This window comes from Podarcis erhardii (assembly GCF_964252035.2).
Source record: "Podarcis erhardii genome assembly, chromosome: 15".
Classification (NCBI taxonomy): domain Eukaryota; kingdom Metazoa; phylum Chordata; class Lepidosauria; order Squamata; family Lacertidae; genus Podarcis; species Podarcis erhardii.
This window is the reverse complement of record NC_138505.1, coordinates 27,859,863-27,880,797: the sequence shown is the minus strand read 5'-3', so window position 1 is coordinate 27,880,797 and position 20,935 is coordinate 27,859,863. Positions and strand designations below refer to the sequence as shown.

Here is a 20,935-nt window from a genome sequence, read left to right as displayed (position 1 = left end):
GCATCCTCGCGCCCTTCCCTTCCCAGCAGCTCCAGAAACGGAGCCCCAGCCAAGCACGGCCCCGTTGGGCAGCCCCTCTCCCTCCGGGGGGGGGGTACTCGCTTAGGGCTGTAGTTGCTGCCCCCTCCTCCTGCTGCAGCAGCGGCCCCTTTAAGAGCGCGGGGGAGGGAGGAGTTCCCGGCGCGCTCTCGGGCGCAGCCCTACAAAGCGGGGAGGCAGCTCCCATTTTGCACGCAGTTTGCAGCCAGCAAGACGCATAAGCAGCCAAGATGCCCATGTTCGTGGTCAACACCAACGTGAGCCGGGACGCTGTGCCCGAGAGTCTCCTCGGAGAGCTCACCCAGCAGCTAGCCAAGGCGACCGGCAAGCCAGCCCAGGTGAGAGGGGGTTGGGAAGGAGTGGCACTCTGCACGCGCTCAGGGGCTTCTTTCCACATCTGATCTCCAAACCGGGAGAGTCCCGCCTGCCCGCCTTTCCATTCAACTAGCTCTCCATCTGCCGGTGGCAGTAACGAGTCGGCTGGGAAGCTGAGGTGGGCGCCTGAATCTGGGCCAGGGAGGGCCCTTTGCAGAGATTTCCGGGCGGAGGAAGCGAGTTTGTAGAAAGGGTGGCCGCGTGCAAACAAATGCAGACTCGGAAAATTGTAGATTTGGAAGAGATCCCCCCCCCCAAGGCCATCCAGCCCAACCCCTTGCGAGGCAGGCATCTCAATACTGTAAACTGCTTTAGCTTTGCAAACGTGTTAGCAGTTTTATTGCTGCACCGCTAGGTGCCACTTTAAAAAACAACACACAAACAACTTTAAAGATTTGTATAAGCAATTCCTGCTCCAAAACCTCAACTGCCAGGCGCAGCCATAAAAGTATTTCGTTTGCTGCCTCCCTCCGCAGTACATCGCCATCCACATCGTGGCTGACCAGATGATGTCCTTCGGAGGCTCCTCTGATCCCTGTGCCCTCTGCAGCCTCCACAGCATCGGCAAGATTGGCGGGCAGCAGAACAAGGCCTACACGAAGCTGCTGTGTGAGCTGCTGACCAAGCACCTGCACATACCTGCAGACAGGTGAGCTGCAAGCAGAAAGGCCGTGTTGGCTGGGACGGGAACATCTTATTTGAATTGCAGGGTGTTATTGTCTGAAGGCTAAAAGCCAAGCAGCCCAGGGGCTGGTCACTGCTGAACGCATGTCTGGGAACCACATTTCTAAAAAAGCACAAAAGAGCAGGAAGGACCATGTCAGTAGCACAGAAGTGACCTCCCCGGGGAACAAGCCTGGGCAGTGTGTATTCAGGTCCTGGGCTGCCCGGACAACAAGACCTTGCTGTGGTCCAAAGGAAAACAGAGCAATACGTTTGGCACCAGCTTGGCTCCAGGAGTTTCCAGAAAGAGGCGTACAGTGGTACGTCGGGTTAAGAACTTAATTCGTTCTGGAGGTCTGTTCTTAACCTGAAGCACCACTTTAGCTAATGGGGCCTCCCGCTGCCGCCGTGCTGCCAGAGCACGATTTCTGTTCTCATCCTGAAGCAAAGTTCTTAACCCGAGGTACTATTTCTGGGTTAGCGAAGTCTGTAACCTGAAGCACCACTGTACTGTACAAGGCACAATCCAACTGTATTAGGTTCTCCACAGCAGTAAAATACCACAGGGAGGTGGACTGCATCTCAGCTGGAGAATATTTGCATGCAGGAGCATCTCTAAGTCAGGCTGAAAGAGACTCCTTGCTGAAACCCAGGAGAGTCATTGCTTGCCCACCAAACTAAAAAGCTAGCTGGAGCCAATGGTCTGCCTCATCGAGCAGCTTCCTATGTTCATCAAAAGCAGTGCAGAGATCCCATGATGAAAGGGAAGACTGTCAGGAACTAATAGTCATTTCTTGCAGTGTTAGGATTCTCCTCCAGAAAAGATGGGGGAATGTGTGTCGCTTAACTCCAGCTCCCGTTACTCCTGCTTCGTGACCACACTTGAGTCCTAGCATCTCAATAGGTACACGTTCCCCATCCCTGCCTTACCTGGGCAGGTGTGGCAGCCACATGTAACGCTGGTGCTCTCTTGGGCTGATTTTTGCTGTTTTGCTTCTTTTGTAGAGTCTACATCAACTACTGTGACATGAACGCCGCTAACGTGGGTTGGAACGGCTCCACCTTTGCCTAGTCTGCTCCTTCCTGCACAGCCACCTGGTGGACCTGCTGCCCCCTTGTGTTTGCCGGCAATCACTACCACCTCTTCCTTCCTCTCCCCCCCCCCCCACCGCCTTCCTTTCGATGGTTCTTTTTAGCAGAGCCTGTTGCATGCATCCAGTTTCTGAAATGCAAATAAAAGCTCTGGTGGTAGCTCTGCAAGTGCAAAGTGTTTCTGTGATAGGGAGTGGGGATGGCCCCAACAAGATTGAGGAGGATGAGTTGTTCTATTTTACAGGGGCCTTTGAGATGGCAGACTGCTGGGTCTCGCTGTTGCGGCTAGTTCAGTAGAGGTACTAACGTTGTTGGCATACTAGACATTTAAAGCACATGATCTCTCCCCCGCCCCCCCGCCCCGCCAGCTCAAAAAGAATCCCAGGAGTCACTCTTTCTTAAGGGCGTTGGGAATTGTAGTTTTGTGAGGAGTAAACTATAGTTCCCAAGATTATTTTTGGGAGGCATGTGCTTTAAATGTACGGTGTGCGCACAGCCCATATTACCACCAGAGGCTTGAAATGGGCAGGTGCGGTCCACTCCAGCCACTCTTATGCTCTGGACTAGGGATCTTATACTCCAACACTTGGAGGACTGTATCTCGCATCCCCCCTTTATACCGGCCATCCAGTTTGGGGCCAATAGGAGGATGGAGCTCACTGACCTCCAGAGGGCCACGGGTCCCGTAGATCTGCTTGTGTATCTGTGCTGAATACACCTGCAAAGAGTTAAGCAGCTTCTGCGGAGTGTGAGGAGTGATGCTGTTGGTTGATGGGTGATCTCTCGGGTATACAGAAAAATGGGGTCCCAATCTTTTGGCACTTCTTTTGAAAGGGGGGGGGGAGCTCCACCTGGTAATGCACAAAACGCCCAAAGCCTGCCTGCAAATTGCTCTTTCAGGGATGTGACCGATAAGTGCCTCGACTCCTGTAATGCTTAGCTGGCCTTCCGAAGCAAACACAAAACGTTCTGCATTCCTGTTCTCACACTGGCTAAACAGATGCTGCTGCTGCTTCTTTGACGATCACTTGTACCCAAGAAAGATTGTCTTCCATAAACACAGTTTTAACAGTGAGTCCGTAAGTGACTGTGGAGGCCAATTCTGGATCCATACATCCTTCCACAGTTGGGACATAGGTTTCTGGGTGGGAGTTGATCACGGTGAGGGTTTGCCAAACATGCCTTCCTCTTAGCACATTTCATCCTGAGTTTGAGTGTCTTCAAAGCCCATGACACCTTTGGTAAGGCTGTTCTCCAACTGGAGCGCTCGCAGTCAAGTGTTTCCCAATTGTCGGTGTTTATACTTTTTTGGGGGGACGGGACGCGGGTGGCGCTGTGGGTTAAATCACAGAGCCTTGCTGATCAGAAGGTCGGCGGTTCGAATCCCCCGCGACAGGGTGAGCTCCCGTTGCTTGGTCCCTGCTCCTGCCAACCTAGCAGTTCGAAAGCACGTCAAAGTGCAAGTAGATAAATAGGTACCACTTTGGTGGGAAGGTAAACAGCGTTTCCGTGCGCTGCTCTGGTTCGCCAGAAGCGGCTTAGTCATGCTGGCCGCATATTCCGGAAGCTGTATGCTGGCTCCCTCTGCCAATAAAGCGAGATGAGTGCCGCAACCCCAGTGTCGGTCACGAATGGACCTAATGGTCAGGGGTCCCTTTACCTATACCTATACATTTTTTTAGATTTCCCTTGAGAGTCTTTAAACCTCTTTTGTTGACCACCAGCATTACGCTTTCCATTTTAAAGTTCGGAATACAGTAGAGCAGTTACTTTGGAAGACGATAATCGGGCATCCGCACACCATGACCAATCTGACACCGTAGTCACACTGGCTAAGCAGATGCAAAGCCGCTGCCCCCCCCCCGAAGGCTCAAAAGGGAGGCCTCCTTTGCCCCCTCCCCGATTCCGCCCAAGTTCCCTTTGGGTTGCCCTTACTCCTGGCGGGAGCGGGTTCCCACGGGCGCCCCTTTCCCGCGCGCCTCTCTCTCTCCACGCCGGCCTCCCGCGCTGCCAGTTGTGAATGGGGAGAGCGCAGTCGCCCGACATTGGCCAGCGCGGGGATTGCGTCACTCGGCAGCGACAGGAACCGAGTTCAGGCCGGCCACGAGACGGCGCGCCTCATCTGCATACCTCGGCCCTGATTGGCCACCTGTCGTCATCGTTAAGGGACGACGTCGGCGTTCATCGCTAGGCGCCGGCGGAGGGAAAAGAGCAGGCATGGCGCTCTTCGTCGTCCACAGGTGAGAAGGGGGCCGGACATGCGGCCCGCGGCTGCCTGGTTCGGGGCCAGGCGGCGCTGAGGCTTCCGCGACCGAGCCCCGGGCGGGACCGCGAGGGAGGAGGCTTCGCTGCCGCTTGGGCTGCGGGCGAATGTGGATGTTTGGCTTGAAATTCGAGCTCCGTTGTGAGTGGGAAAGGGGCTTCGTGGTCACATGACAGCGGGGGCGGCAAGGATGATTTCCACTGCAGCCCCTCAAAGCACTTTTTAAGGACTTGGAGGTGCGGCTAGCAGCATCAGCATCATTACAGTGGTACCTCGGGTTAAGTACTTAATTCGTTCCGGAGGTCCGTTCTTAACCTGAAACTGTTCTTAACCCGAAGCACCACTTTAACTAATGGGGCCTCTTGCTGCTGCTGCGCCGCTGGAGCACGATTTCTGTTCTCATCCTGAAGCAAAGTTCTTAACCTGAGGTACTATTTCTGGGTTAGCGGAGTCTGTAACCTGAAGCGTATGTAACCCGAGGTACCACTGTACTATTATTTACCCTCTTCATCCGAAGATCGCAGGGTGGTTTACAATGCAATCATACAAAAAAGAGAACGCAGATGCATAATCAAAGAACCAGCCAATAGCCCCACCCTCAATACATTTAAAAGGCCATAAAGTTACTAAATCAGCCAAAGTCCTCGTTATGGAGGAGTGTTTTTGCCCGGTTCCTGAAGATATGTAATGAAGGCCTCAGGTGAGCCTCCCAGGGGAGAGCATTCCACAAATGGGGAGCCACCACAGAAAAGGCCTGTTCTTGTGTCGCCACCTTCCAGACTTCTCGTGGAGGGGGCACATGAAGAAGGGCCTCAGGGGATGATTGCAGGGTTCGGGTCAGTTCATATGGGTTGTTGTTGGTGGTGGTGGTCAGTTCATATGGGTCGTTGTTGTTGTTGGTCAGTTCATATGGGTTGTTGTTGTTGTTGTTGGTCAGTTCATATGGGTTGTTGTTGTTGTTATTGAATTTATATACCGCCCTATAACCACAGGTCTCAGGGCGGTTCACAGAATAAAATCGGAATATAAAACCATAAATACATGAATCAAAATAAAAACAACAGCCCAATAAATGAATAACCCTGTCCTTGGTCCTCAAGGTATTGTGGTATATGGAACAGCAGGACGCTGTTAAGTCGGTGTCAGTAGCGGCATTGGGAAAGAAGTGATTAACTCATTTCAGGCTCTTTTTTTATCAGAATTGTGCACAAGAATTCCCACCACCATAAATTATGAAGGCATTTAATCACCTTTTCCTGTTCTCTGGCTACAGTCATCTTCACGGCACTCCTCCAATTGTATTTCTTTTTTTAAAAAAAAATATTTAATAAACTAATATGGCAGGAGACTAAGCCTTTGTAGTGTAGCCCAGTGTTGTTATAGCTAATTTCTCTCAGCATCTCTCCTGCCCTCATGCAGTACTATGATTATAACACCACTGGTCTACTTTGCAGGGCTGTGGTCAGTCAGAGCTCACCCCACCCTCCCATGTATTATCCATGCTCTGGCAATCTCCCAAAGTGTTCCAGAAACTTCCCCTGGTCTTAACCACCCAGCTAAAAATAAAAAATGAAGGTGCCCAATTTAACTTTTTTGGGGGGAGAGTTCCACTGTTGGGGTGCTGCCACCAAAGAAAACCCTTGTTAGTGGAGTACTGAAACCATTGTGAAATCCACAGGTATCTTGGTGATGAAGACAATGACCTCAAAGACCACTCGCAAGTGCTCCTGCAACGGCTGAAGGAACGGGTAAGAGCTCGACAGCAGCAAAGGCAGCAGCAGGATGATCACATGCCTGCAGAAAGTGGACCAGATAATGAAATGCCTGACATGGACTTGGAGAAGGAAGCAAAGCAGAAATCCAAAAAGAGGAAGCAAAGTGAGGAATCCCCTTTTACAGAAGGCCATAGAAAGAGAAAGAAGAAATTATCCACTGAAGGGGGTGAAGGTGTGGAAGAGAAAGACGATGATCTTAATCCAAGAAGAAGTAAAACAAGTGGAAAGGAATCAAAGACACCACAAGGAAGGACTGATGGAGGGGAAGGTAAAATAAATTGTGGGCGGAAACTGGGAGCTACATTCAGTCTCCATCGTTTCTGGGCAGTGCTCAGTCAACAATATGATAGTATCTGCTCGGGCCACACACACCCCAAATCAGGCTAGTGATGCTCCATCTTTTAGAGATAGGAAGGCACAGTCTAAGAATAAATGTGTACCATAAAGATTGGCTCTGACTTCCGGAATGAAGGGAAGGGCTGTGGCTCAGCAGTAGAGCACCTGCTTTGCATGCAGAAGGTTCCAGGTTCAGTCTGGGATATCCTGGTAGGGCTGGGGGTGTCCTCTGTCTGGGGGGCCTCTGCCAGTCAGTGTAAACGAGGAGTGGGGAATTTCTGAACTTCCAGATGTTGCAAGACTACAACCTCCCAGCAGCCCTAGGCAGCATGGCCAGGGATGATGGGAGTTGTAGTTCAGCAACATCTCAAGGACCAAAGGTTCCTCACACTCATTGTAGACAAAACTGAGCTAGACAGACCCTAGTGGTCTGACGCAGTCTAAGGCAGCTTCCTAATGAGAATCATAATACAGGAAGGGTTTGTTTTTTATTCAAAGTATTTTTGGCCTACTCTTCATCTGAGAAAGACTCCCAGAGTGGCTTACCGTATTCAGTAATAACACCATATCTCTTCAAGAGAAGCCATCAGTAGGGATTTCTGCTCCCCCAGTGTGGTGTGTACAGCAAAACTCCTGTTGTGTCTCTCTTGAATCACTTTCTCCCAGCTTCTCTTGCCTCTTGTGTGAGCAGCTGCTGGTATGGATAAGCCCTCACTTCTCTCCTTGAGACTCCCACTTGCTATAAAGTGAGCAGCTGCCTGCTTCTTTGGCTCTGTTGATTGGCACTAGGAGGGGTGGGATGAGCGGGGGGGGGATGGGACAGACTGCTATCTGTGCACTTTTGGGCCCTTTCCCACCTTGGGCCCAACCATTCCCCCCACCCCCAGCTCACCTTTTCCTCTTTTTTTGAAAATGCCATAAGCACATCTTTTTCTTAAACTCAAATCATTTGTCATGTTCATGTTGCTTTTACCAGGAAGTGAAATTAAGTTAGCAAGCCAACTAGAAGATGATGGCTCAGCAGGAGAGAGGGAGGATGGCGTGGAAGCCAGAGCAAATGAGAGCCATGGTGAAAAGGAGCAGATGCTGAAGTCACCGCAGGATCCAAAAGAAACTCCCCCACCTCCCAACACAATCGTTCTTGGTGACTGGGTTTTGAAGGCAGCGCAGAAGAAGAAGGTAGCTCACTTAAGTCTTGAGCCGATAGTCTGTTATCAACATGCTTTGCTCCCAGTCTTTGTCAAAGGCTCAGCCACACTGCTCTGCGATGAGGTCAGGGTTGCTTCCTTACTGAAGCAACACTTGGAGGGTCAAGGTGACAGCTGGGTTTGGCTATCTGTTCAATGCAGGGATTGGAAACCTGTGGCGCTCCCTAGATGATGCTGAACTACAACTCCAATCATCCCTGAACATTGGTCATGACGGCTGTGACTGATGGGGGCTGGAATCCAACAACAGCTGGAGGGCTGCAGATATCCCCCTCCCCACCGCTAATGTTAATATTAATAATAAACAAATGTATAGCTTGCTTCATATCACAGAGCCATCAAAGCCTTAGTTTGGTGCTTGAGCATAGCACCCTTTTAATTCCTTTACCCCATTAGTTTCCTCTCTTTTTCGACAACGGGGACCAAGCCTTGTTGAAGCTCAATAGAGGGAGATTCCATGGAAGCAAAACCTTTCAGCTGGAACATTGGGCCTGATTTGTCCTGAGGCTGGAGTTGCAATGTTCCTTGTGGCATCTTGTCGGGACAGAGGTGTGTGTGCCTGCAGTTCTCTTGGAGTCCACAGTTCCACCATCACATGTGCTTCTGTCATTTCCAGGTGGAGCCTCTTCTGCCACGCTGGCTGGCTGAACCTAAGCTGGTCCAGAGGCGGATCAAAGAGAACGTTGTCCCACTCCAAGACGTTCCAGTAATCCATCCAAAATTGAGGAAGAAACTGCAAGCAAATGGAATAGAGTCTTTGTTTCCAGGTATCATCATAGTGGGAAATTTTTTCCTCTTCCATGCTTTTAAACCCATATTTAGAAGATGGCCAGAGTTTGGGAGATGGATGGATGCGAATGGTTAGTGCTTAGAAGACAGGGACCTCTGCTCTTTAAATGAATGTTGGTGGGAGTCGCTCCCATCGGTGCTTCAGTTGTAACCTCTCTGCAGTGTTTGATGTGGTGTCAAACTGAGGAAGCACAGTTTTATCCACAGCAAATTATTTAGCTAGGCTAGAATGTCAATGAAATACCTAGATGTAAACGTGGACCTGCATCTCTCATCCCACGGCAAGTTCCACCTCAAGTGTGTGGATCCATTCGCATGTGATGAGAGAGAAGCAACCCCACCTTTCTCAAAACTCTGGTGCAAAGGAGCCAGAGGGCTGTGGGTATCCTTCACGACACCCTGTTAAACAAATTCTGCCCAGAAATAAATGAGCCAGCTGCTGCCCCTGGACCTTTGTTCTGGGTGCTCCAGTAATTATTCCCCAAGACACCTGAGTGCCCACAAATACTTTCCATAGGACCACTCCCCCTCCACTTCTCATAAGGGAGCTGTTCCTGGAGGAAGAACTGTGAGGGGAGAGACTCCATCAGGCAAGCCCTCCTTCCACCTGCCTAGGCCCACCCTCTGCTTCTCAATGTGTATTGTATTATGAACTGTGGCTTGCCGTTGTTTTATTGATTATAGTTTAGATATTATTGTAACTGTTGAGTGGATTTCTGTTTAACTTTTATATGTTGATATTATTATTTTATATGATTCTAATGATTGTTGAATGTTACTCTTTCGATGGAGGTTGCCCATTTTAAAGTTATGTTTTATTATGGCACTTTTGCATTGAATTAGATTGTTATAAGATGTACATTTTTTGTTTCTTCAGCTTGTAAACCGCCTCGAGTATTGTAAGATAGAAAGGCGGTATACAAATTAAAAATGATAATGATAATGATGGCAATTCCAAGCTCTCTCTTTTGTATGGTGAGGCTAAGCTGCAGTTGACAAAGCTGGAGAGAAGACTTAAAAGTGGATTCATTGATGGAATGTGAAACGTATAAACATTTGGAAGGTGAAAAAGTGTAGGCAAAAGAGAAAGATGGCTCAGTTTTCTTGCTGGTGGCCACCAAATCCTTGGCAGGAGAGAAAGTAGTATACAAATTCCAAAACTGCCTTGAAACCTCTCCCATACCCCTTGCCCTCTTCCTTACCCTTTAAGCAGTGGGGGGAATGTTATTGGGGTATGTGCTTATCCTTCCTGCTCTTTTTCTTCAGTTCAGGCCGAGGTGATTCCAGCCATCTTGGAAAGCGGGTTTTTGGCCGGGAGAGGTGGCTACCAGCCCAGTGATATCTGCGTCTCAGCCCCTACCGGCAGTGGCAAGACCCTGGCCTTTGTCATTCCGGTGGTGCAGGTGAGTTTTGGGCGAAGTAGAGAGCTGGTGGCTGGTGTGTGTTCTGTGCCAAAATAGCCTCCTGTTGTGCAACCCAGTGTGGGCTGCTTTAAGACTTTTGCGTACAAGGAGTAGTATCAGGCTGGTGAATTTGGAAAGCACTGTCTCAAAGGATCCCCCAGCACTTGGGGCACAGGGGGATGTGACTCAATTGACTGTGTGTCCATTTAGCTCTCTTGGTTGCTTTTCCCACACCCATTCATGTAGACTGAGGAGCAGGAGACACCCATCTCTTCCTGATCGCTGGCCTTTGTATTTTCAGGCTCTGTTAGACCGAGTTGTCTGCCGAGTACGAGCTCTGGCCGTCCTGCCCACCAAGGAACTGGCCCAGCAGGTGCGTTACTGAGGGGAGATTTGTTGGTGGGGTGGGGGACTTTGGAGTCCAGCTGTGAGTTCATCCCAATTGGATTCTCCAATGTGTAGGATGTGTGGTCAGCCCCAGGAATGCGTTAACTAGTTTACAGTCATACGTCAGGGCGAATACGCTTCAGCTTAAATATTTTCGGGTTGCGCTCCACGGCGACCCGGAAGTAACGGAGTGCGTTACTTCCAGGTTTCGCCGCTTGTGCATGTGCAGACGCTCAAAATGACCTTATGCGCAGAAGCGGCAAAATGCAACATGTGCAGATGTGCAGTTGCATCTTACGTTCGCTTCAGGTTGCAAACGGGGCTCTGGAACGGATCCCGTTCGCATCCAGAGGTACCACTGTATAAGTGATTAGACTGGCTTAACAGTACTGCACAGTCTTGTTCTTCAGATTTTATACTGCCACCCCCCTTACAAATACTCACTGCATAAGTTTAGCCTTTATACCCTTCTCTCCCTCCCTCATAATGCTAGAAATCAAGATTCACCCAGTTGAAGGGATCAGCGGTAAATTCAAGACAGGCAAATATAGATAGTGTCAGAGTCACCCGTGGTCCCAGCTCACAAGAGACCAAAGTCCTCTCCAGCTTATGTACAAAAGCTTTTATTGAAGAACATTATTAGCTTTACATCCGAGGTCCGTGACTCTACGTCTGTTACGCTTAGACCGCTGAAGTCCCCTCTGAGTCAGTACCGCCTCTACACCAGTTTAAGAGGCTTGTACTGGTCCACCTCTTTCTCTCTTTCCTTTTCCGCAGGGTCTTTCTGCCCCCCTGTGTTCTCTCCCTTCGGGACTCTCCAGAGGCTGAATCCTCTGCCGCCTCCTCCCCCCTCCTTCGGGCTTTGGGACCAGGCTCCTCCCCAGGACTCTCTTCATTTCCGCGCGCCTCCCATTTTGAACTTGGCGCGCGTACGTTGCTCCTGACCTTCCCTTCGACAGTTACACTGCCCTCGATACTACTTTCCTCCCCTTCCGGCAGGACGTTTTGCCCTGATCTCCTTCCCCTCTCTGCTTCCTGTTCTGCTCCTTCTGACACACTGGTCACTCCTCCCCCCTCACTCCGTTCCAGCGGAGCAGCCGGTCTCGCTCTCCAACTCCCACTGGGGGTTCCCCCTTCGTTTCCCTGCTCCTGACTGCTTCCCCCTCTAGCTCCCCTTGGCTTGACCAGAGGGGCTCCCTTTTGGGAGTCCTCCGATTCACTGGACGGACTCATGGACAATCTTGGGTCATTGTCATCCTCTTCCTCGTCACTCTGGAATCCTTCCCCCTCACTCTCTGTCTCCTCCCTCATCTGCGTCTCTCTCCCTGAACCCCTGACAGATAGGTATAAATTTTTAACTCTCACAGTGCACAGTACTGCCCCCAGAAGCTGTGAGCCTCACCAGTCACTGGCTCAGATGAGAGGGAATTCACAGAGTAGCCGAGGCCTGTCTCCACGTACTAGGCAGGATGGCTAAATAAACCTCTGGGTTCAGAAGCAGTCTACCTCAGAATACCAGTCAGGGAAGGCCCATTACCTTCCTGCCTTCGGGGGGGGGGAGGAGCTGTTGCAGAAGCATCTGTTAGGCTCTGTAAGTAGAAGCACCAACACAAGAGAAGGGCCCTGCTGAACCCATTGCCTTATGTCAGAAGTGCAAAGGACCAGGCATTTTGGGAGCTGTCAAGAGCCGGATTTTTGCCTTTGCTCTTCTTGCCTCAAGTTTGGCCCTGAAGGTGTGTTTTGTGCCTTGCTGCTCCTGAGAGGCAGCCCTGTTCCCTCTAGGCCACTGATTCTCTCCTCTCCACAGGTGACTAAAGTATTCAACATTTACACTGACGGGACGGGGCTGAAAGTGGTCCAGCTCACCGGGCAGAAATCGTTTGCAAAGGAGCAGGAGTCGCTCGCTGAGGAGACGTAAGTTCACCTTCTCTTTGTTTGGCTTTGCACACCAACCTCCTCCTTGCGTCTTGGCCCAGGAAGCTGAGCCCACAGGTGGCACAGCAGCAGCAGCAGAGGCCTCCATCTTCTTCCTTAGCAATGGGCGCAAGTGGGAGGTTGTCTGGTGCTGCTGCTTCTCCGTAAATCACACTCCTCTTCACTGCCTGTTCTGGTGCTTCTTTTTCCAGGCTGATGGGATTTCGCAGCCTGGCAGACATTGTCGTGGCCACTCCTGGGCGCCTCGTAGATCATCTTCAGCAGAGCCCCCAGTTCAGCCTGAAAGAACTTCGCTTCCTGGTGAGGAATCCCTCTCCCCCCGCCCCCATGTTTGAGGATTGCATCGCATGCAATGTTGTGGCTGGAAGGGGCCCTCTAGAGGGACACTTAGAGGCAGGGGTAAATTACTTTTTAAAAGCTGGCATCAGTGGGTCAGGTTCATCAGTTTTGTTGAATCGCGTTTTAACTGGATTTTGAATAAATGTGCAATTAATTGTTGCTGTTTTGAATTTTATTGTGCTATCACCTTCCGTAGAGGGTCATGCAAACTGCTACAGTGGTACCTCGGTTCTCGAACGTAATCCATTCCGGAAGACCGTTCGACTTCCAAAACATTCAATAACTGAGGCGTAATAGGTTGGCTGCAAATGCAATTAAGAAAATGGAAATGCACCCAGCGGAAACCGTTCGACTTCTGAGGCATGTTTGAAAATGGAAGCATTTACTTCCGGGTTTTCGGCATTCAGGTTTTGAAACGTTCGACAACGGAGACGTTTGAGAACCGAGGTACCACTGTATTCTGAATGCCTTTTGTAGGGTAGGGGACACAGGAGGTGAGTTTATGGAACCAAGGGGGCGGTGGGTGGGAAAAGTTAGGGAACCACTGATATAAGGGGTTGGGGTGGTGGACTGTGACACGGTGTCCCTGTTACATAAAATGTGACCTATAATAGCCTCATAACTTGCTTTGCTTCCTTTTCCTGCAAATGTCCATTCTTTAACGCACCATTCAGCCAGCTGCTTCCTGGATGAAAGTGCCTCTCTCACTGGCCCTGCTTTGAGGCTCTCCTCCCTGCAGGCTGGGCTCCCAGTCACACGCAGCTCCACCACGAATGTAAAGGCAACGGGACCCTACCCTCAAAACGCTCCCCCCCTTCATCTCCCCCCTCCCAGCAGACCTTGGCAAGCCAATGCCAGCTACGGCTGTGAAGCTCTCTGCAGTGCCAGAGGTCGTGAGCCTCCCCTGACTGCCTCTCTTTTGCCCGTGAGCACAGATAATTGACGAAGCCGATCGCATGATTGACAACATGCACCAGGACTGGCTGCGGCAGGTGGTGGTGGCAGCTCATTCAGCAGTGGAGGAGGGCTCCGGTACCCCACAGCTGTTCAGGAGGGCAGAGCAGGGGCCCCTCACGGCAGCCAGGTACGCCGGCCGCGCCGGAGAGGAGAATGAGAAGGGAAACGGCAGGGCAGGGTGGGAAGTGGTGGGACGGATCAGCAGAGGGCCCCTTCTGGCTCCTGGAAGCACAGCCAGCTCCTCCTGGGAGTCAGGCCTTGAGCAGAAACTGCCCACTGTATTGTGGAGGGTTCCTTTGCCGGGAATGGGACCCAAACCCCTGAATACCAAGGAGCTGGCCTGAGAACGGTGTGTGTGGATCCAGGGGGTGGGGAGCAGAGGGGCACTGGAAAAGCCCCTCATTTGCTTGTGTTTGGGCTGGGAGGCCTGTCCCACCCAGTGCCTTTTGCCTTCCAGAGCTGTAACATTCCCAAAGCAAGGAAGGATTGGACTCTGATTAATAAAATACAGTGGTGCCTCGCAAGACGAAAAGAATCCGTTCCGCGATTCTCTTCGTCTAGCGGTTTTTTCATCTTGCGAAGCAAGCCCATTGATGGCTTAGCGGATTAGCGCTATTAGCAGCTTAGCATCTTTTAGCGGCTTTTAGTGAGTGGCATATCGGCTTAGCGGATCAGCTGATAAGCGGCTTAGCGGCTTAGAAAAAGGGGGGGAAGGGAAAAAAAAACCCGCAGGAACTTGCAAGACATTTTCGTCTTGCGAAGCAAGCCCATAGGGAAATTCGTTTTGCGAAGCGCCTCCAAAACGGAAAACCCTTTCGTCTAGCGTGTTTTCCGTCTTGCGAGGCGTTCGTCTTGCGGGGCACCACTGTACACACGAGGCTTGACCAGCAAGACTCTGGGAGGAGTGCCAACAATAATTCCTCTCCACCCCTCAGCCCAGGTTGTTTTATTCACAAAAGAACTTTTTACACAGTGTTCATAAGAAGCAATCAGATTTCCTCTGAGCATTTCAAAAACCCCACGAGGGACAAAGTTAAAGTTAAAACTACAAAGAAACTATTTCCTACTTGAGCATGCATAGTAGTCCAGAGTAAATAAAATAGGAGTAAAATGAGGAATGCATTCAGCAAAACCCCGGAGGTCATAAACAGGAGAGACAGGATGGCAGTATTTATTAGCTCCTTGTGAACTCTCTTCCTGGCCCTTAAGATATGTCTAAAGATGAACAAACTACATCAAAGTAACCAACTATCTTTATGTACTGAGGATGCCTGATCTATCTTTCAGAATGCTTATTCGTGCTTGTCAGGCATAGAGAAAGCAAATGGCAGAGGTGCAGAGGCAGTGGGATTCAATCAGAAAATTATTGTCAATGAATCAAACCCAGTCAACGCAATGCTTTCATCGCGGACACCAATGGCTTGCTCCATATTTCATAATTCCTCATAGCAATCCCACCTGACCCTCACACTCTGGGTATTTGCACCCCTACACAGAGCTGGCTGCCCCCACGTCCCCCTGCAGAAGCTCCTCTTCTCGGCAACCCTGACACGGAACCCCGAAAAGCTGCAGCCGCTGGGCCTCTACCGGCCTCGCCTCTTCACACCCATCTCCTCGGAGGAGAAGGCAACGGAGACCACGAAGAAGTACGCCCTCCCAGAGGGGCTCTCGGTAAGAGGCGGGGCTTGCAGGCAGCCCGCCCACCTGCCGCTCTGGTTCTGGCAGAGCCGGGAAGGCGTGTTTGGCGAGGGGGTGGGGACGTGAATGGTGAGAAGGTGCCCTTTTGGGACAGCACCAGCCCTTCCCTCCAGACTGGAGGGCAAATTGGGTTGGGGGAGGCAGAAGGCCCCATTCCTTGGCAGCGGCAGCAGGTGCCTCAAGTCCCAGGCAGTTTCATGTAGGGCTCGGGGGCTCAGAAGTTGGGTCCCTGAGAAGGCAGGAATGCACAGAAAGGTTTGCGTTTCTTCGGCTGCATAATTTCTTTCTCGCTTCTTCAACCAAAGCTTATGTTCTCAGCCGGCTAACAAAGTAGTAGGAGAGAATAAAAATAGGAAATAATAATAGAAGACTTAGAAAGAAGGCAGCAACCTGGCTGGTCACTGGTTTAGGGACTCGGCCCTGGTGGTTTGTCGGGGAGGGGGTGGTTTTGTGACTTCAATATCAGAGAGTCAAATGCAGAAGAGTAGCTGCTTCTAAACTGGGAACTCCATAATGGAGGGGTGTTACTGGGTTGTTTTTATTTTGATTATATATAACATAGTTTTTAAGTTGATCTATACCTGAGATCTCCAGGTATAGGGCTCTATGTAAATAACAAACAAACAAACAAACAAACGGCTTAATGTGAGAAAACTGGTGGTCTAGAAACATATTGGAAGTTGTCAATTCTGAAATGAAAAGGGTGTTTTGCGAGAAACACACTGACCTAGTCTTGAATTGTTCACTGGAGACACAGTCTCTTATCGTCTGAGAGTCAGGAGTGTCGGCCCTTGAGCCTCTCCTGTTCCTTGGCCCAAAGTGACCCTCCTCGTCTTCCCAAAGGGATTGGGCAAGAAGCACTCCTAGGGGGTGGTGTACAAACAGCTCTTCTTTCCTCCTCCTGCCACAGCAATACTACGTGCCCTGCAACCTGCGCTGGAAGCCCCTCTTCCTCTTGCATTTCCTGCTGCGGCTGAAGTTCTCCCGCGTCCTCTGCTTCACCAACAGCAGGGACACGTCACACAGGTGAGGCTGTGCAGTAGTGGGATCTTTGCGGGCTAGGCTTGAACTTTCATAAGAAGCCGATGTTGGGATACTGCCGGGAAGACGGGGGCATCAGGCAGGCCCCCAGCTGGTTCCAGCCACCGGCCGGCAGCCGATCTCTCTTGGAACAGCATCAGTTAGTGACACGAGCCTCAGATACATTTAGAGACCTGTGCATGCTCTACCAGCAGAGTGCGTAAATCTTCTGACAGCCGAAGAGGCAGACAGAGAAATGTGTAAGCATAATGTACAGCATTTTATTCAGCATACTTCAGGAACAGAGGAAAACATGTCTGCTTCCCTTCGTCTCCAGCAAAAAAGCAGTAACACAAAAGCTATATACAAACGGAAGTTCCCAGCAAGTGCTGGAAGTAAACAAGCATGTGATACACAATAGTCCTGCCTGTCCCTTTTTATGGTGGAATGGAACTATATCCTAACAGCCAACAGAGCACTGGTCCCGTCTGCTGAGACAGAGGATCCTTTGGAGTCTCAGCAGCCCTCCTGGGAGGGGCTGGTCCTTGATCCTGGGATCCCCTTCCTCTGCCCGCAGAGCAGGGGCTCTGCCGCTGGTCTGTGCCCCCCCCCATCCTCTGTTCTCTCTCTCCACCACCCCAGGCTCTTTCTACTGCTTCGAGCCTTTGGCGGCGTGAATGTGGCCGAGTTCTCTTCCAGGCTGAATCCAAGGCAAAGGAAATTGACACTGAAGGAGTTTGAACAGGGGAAGATCCAGCTGTGAGTATTTCCAGGGCAAGGGGGGTTGGCCACATCCTCATGTCTCAGTTGCACATCACACACTGCCCCTTGATCTCCAGATGTGCAGTGGTGGTGGAAAGTTTCTGGCACCGTTGGGAGCTGAGTTGAGCCAGAAGAGGACATTCCTTTTGTGGGATGTCTCTCTTCTTCTTTTTTTTAATAATATTTTTTATTAAGTTTTCCATTAAACAATCCAATCATATCACATTAATTATTTCAAATTATACCAATACAAATCATAAAATCCGAATATTTTGCCAAATTATAAATTTTGTTGGGGGTTCCCATGCTTCGAGTTCAGTAGGGTCCGATCATCTCATATTTGTGCTGCTTTTAATGTTCACCAGTCCCATCTTCCAATCTTCTTGATGTTATCCTTTTTCTTCTTAATAGCCTCTGAGTTGTTTCCACAGGCGAGTTAAAATAAACAATATTATACTTCTGTGTGAATTTTGTAAGGTTCTCCCTTTTTTTTTTAGAACTGGAAAATCTTTTGTTTGCAGTAAATCTTAACACGCTGATCCAAAAGTCTTCCTCGAGTGGCAAACGCCATTTTAACCCCACCTCCAATGAAATAGAATCTAGGCGTTTGCTCATTAATTTTTCCCAGACAAGTTGCACCATAAATTAGCTCTTCTTCATGACACAAGAAACTGTACGAGCCAGGCCTCTTCCCCAACCCACCACACCACAAGCCCCCAGTCCTTTCTTTGCAGACCAAGCATCTCTTTAGTGGCTGCACTCAGATCTGCTGGGGTGACAGCGATTTCTCTCCTCAACACCCAGGTTAATCAGCACAGACGCCACAGCCCGAGGAATCGACATTGGCGGAGTGAAATGCGTCATCAGCTATGATGCTCCTCAATTCATCAGGACCTACATTCACCGGTAATTCCCTCAGAGGGAGGCTTTCAAATAATGTGAACGAGTTTCCTTTTTCCCCAGGTAGCTTAGGGGTGGGGGCTCAGAAGTGGCACCCCCTGGAAAAGGCCAACCTTTCTCTCTCTGTTTTTCAGAGTGGGCAGAACAGCTCGTGCAGGGAAAGCGGGACTGGCCTTCACCATGGTGCTGAAACAGCAGGTAATCAGAAGTCGCCCATCGGACTGGGTCTCCCCGGCCACTCTGGGCAGCTTCTGACAAATTATAAAAGGTAAAGGACTCCGACAGTTAAGTCCAGTCACGAACGACTCTGGGGTTGCGGCGCTCATCTTGCTTTACTGGCCGAGGGAGCCGGTGTTTGTCCGCAGACAGTTTTTCTGGATCATGTGGCCAGCAGCACTAAGACGCTTCTGGCAAAACCAGAGCAGCGCACGGAAATGCTGTTTACCTTCCTGCTGGAGTGGTACCTATTTATCTACTTGCACTTTGACTTGCTTTTCAACTGCTAGGTGGGCAGGAGCTGGGACCAAACAACAGGAGCTCACCCTGCCGCAGGGATTTGGACCGCTGACCTTCTGATCGGCAAGCCCTAGGCTCAGTGGTTTACACCACAGCGCCACCTGCGTCCCCTGACAAATTATAAAACCACATACATTAAAAATCTGCCTTCAGATGCCTTCTAAAAGTCAGATAGATGTTTATTTCCTTGACATCTGAATGGAGGGTGTTCCACAGGGTGGGCACAACTACTTAGAGAGTTCTCTTGTCTGGTTCCCGGTAACCTCACTTCTTGTAATGAGAGAACCACCAGAAGGACCTCAGTGTCCGGGCTGAACTATTGTGTGGGGCAGGGAGGCTGAGAGGCTGCCACACGTTCCCATCCCTCTCCGGAGTAACCCAGATGCTGCATTCCTGGTGCCTTTGCACAGACGGAGGTCCTCGTGGTGAGGTCTCCTGTGGCTCAGACAGGCTCTGCTTAAAGGACTTCAGTGGCAGCAACTGGGGTAGAAAATGGCCTAGAGAACAGCATGGAGGTGAGCAGGGAGTGGGCTTCAGGGACACTGCCTGGTTGCTGGATGCCCAGCTCAGCTGCCCATCAGTCCGCACCCAGGGCCTCTTCCACTGAATTTAGGTGGTTGGTCAGTAGGACCCTTTCACAGCTTTCTGTAGTGTGGGTTTTGGAATGCAGCATGGTGTTCACTTCCTTCATTGCTTTCCAGGAAAGGAAGTTTCTGAAGATGCTGAGGGAAGCCGGTCTTCCTGAGTTGGAGCAGCAGCTGGTGAAGAACACATCCCTCCAGCTACTTCTCCCACAGTACGAGGAAGCCTTGGCAGACCTCCAGAAGATAATGAAGGTATCCATCGCTCCACGTAGGAATTTGCCCTGATAGCCAAGGCTGTTGAGCATGCATTTGTGCTTCTTTAGATTCGAAAATGCTGCTTCTCGTCTCTGGGGTGTCTGAGATGGGCCTAATCACCTCCCCTCCTCCTCTTTCCCTCAACAGGAGGAGCGAGCTGAGAAGAGATCTTGAGCAAGTCCAGGCAAGCCAGAGATGTCCCGCTGAGAATAATCAGGGGGCTGGAACTCTTGCTTTGTGGTTTGGATTCCCATGCCTTGAGTACACAGTGGCATTCAGAAGCAAACACTAAGGCTTAAGAGCTCCTGAAGTATCAAGATACGGAAGGAGTGTCCATCACACGGCTTAAGGAGAGCCAACTGCCATCCTGCTGTCGTCAAGGCCACCCCTTGATCCCTCAAAGACCAGCAGAACATGCCTTGGCTTGTAAATAAAAGCTCTTTCTCCCTATGATCCAAAGAACTGCCAGCCTTTCCCTGTGAGTGGACCTAATCCTCACCAGCCTTGCCTATCCCAGTGCTACTCCCTCACGGCCAAAAGAGGGGATCAAAGGTTGCTGAGCCCAGTTGGGCTTTAAGAGCGAGGGCTCCATCTCAGGAAGAAGTTTTAAATAAAGAAATCAGCCTGTGCCTTCTGGTGGAGGCAAGATGTCTCCCTCTTTGTGTGTGTGTTTGCTTTGCTGTTTTTAAAACAAAAGTGCCTTCCTCCAGAGGCTGTTGAACTACAGATCCCATCATCCCTTGCTGGCCATGCTGGTGAAGTCCCAGGACTCTGTGTGTGTGCTAAGGCTGGACTTCAGGAAGTTGCCCTGACCCTTGGGGTGCTGGTGCACCTTTTCCCTGCCGCAGGAGATCTCCTTTCGGAAAGCAAGAAAGCTAAAACCAGCCCCTGTGCAGTTCCACCGTTGTAAAGGTTGCCTTGTGGAGTCGGGGTGGCAGGTAGCCTTTTTATTTTAGTCTATGGATTTTAAGGGATGCGGGTGGCGCTGTGGGTTAAACCACAGAGCCTAGGACTTGCCGATCAGAAGGTCGGCGGTTTGAATCACCGCGACGGGGTGAGCTCCCGTTGCTTGGTCCCTGCTCCTGCCAACCTAGCAGTTCGAAAGCAGGTCAAAGTGCAAGGTAAACGGCGGGAAGGTAAACGGCATTTCCGTGTGCTGCTCTGGTTCGCCAGAAGCAGCTTAGTCATGCTGGCCTGGAAGCTGTATGCTGGCTCCCTCAGCCAGTAAAGCAAGATGAGCGCCGCAACCCCAGAGTTGGCCACAACTGGACCTAACGGTCAAGGGTCCCTTTACCTTCACCTTTATGGATTTTAAGGCTCCTGATCAGAGCAGTTTCAGGATCAAGTATTTTGCAGGGGCAACGGAACCTCATTTCAGTGGCAGAAAAACTCAGGGCTTCTGGGTGGAGGCTCAAGCCCAAATAAGGTTGGGCTTTTGTGCGGAGGTGGGTTGGAAGGACAGGCCCCAAGTGGCCATAATCCTGCCCTGGGGTAGGGGCAGCTCCTACGAGGTAGTGTTTCTTCACTTGAGGCTATGTGCCTTGAAGGTGGCACTTTTTAAACTCTCAAATCTTGTTTGGCTGCTATCCAGTCCCTCCTGTGAACTTTCCCTCCTTTCTTCTCTGGCAAAACAGGCTTG

At 50.6% G+C, this 20,935-nt stretch overlaps 2 protein-coding genes across 2 annotated transcripts; both read left to right on the top strand.

The window, feature by feature from the left end:
• Window positions 1-196: 196 nt before the first annotated feature.
• On the top strand, window positions 197-2,332 carry MIF (macrophage migration inhibitory factor). The gene is made up of 3 exons (XM_081842889.1): window positions 197-377; window positions 891-1,063; window positions 2,083-2,332. Exons 1-3 carry the CDS (start codon window positions 270-272, stop codon window positions 2,147-2,149), a joined length of 348 nt encoding a protein of 115 aa, XP_081699015.1. The 5' UTR covers window positions 197-269; the 3' UTR covers window positions 2,150-2,332.
• Window positions 2,333-4,341: 2,009 nt separating this feature from the next.
• DDX51 (DEAD-box helicase 51) lies at window positions 4,342-19,948 on the top strand. Its single transcript, XM_081842773.1, has 16 exons — window positions 4,342-4,409; window positions 6,111-6,475; window positions 7,520-7,722; window positions 8,368-8,518; window positions 9,807-9,943; window positions 10,245-10,316; window positions 12,138-12,244; window positions 12,457-12,565; window positions 13,540-13,688; window positions 15,058-15,232; window positions 16,170-16,285; window positions 16,922-17,038; window positions 17,846-17,947; window positions 18,076-18,139; window positions 19,159-19,293; window positions 19,444-19,948. The coding sequence occupies exons 1-16, from the start codon at window positions 4,387-4,389 to the stop codon at window positions 19,468-19,470; spliced, it is 2,052 nt and encodes a 683-aa protein (XP_081698899.1). The 5' UTR covers window positions 4,342-4,386; the 3' UTR covers window positions 19,471-19,948.
• Window positions 19,949-20,935: the final 987 nt, after the last annotated feature.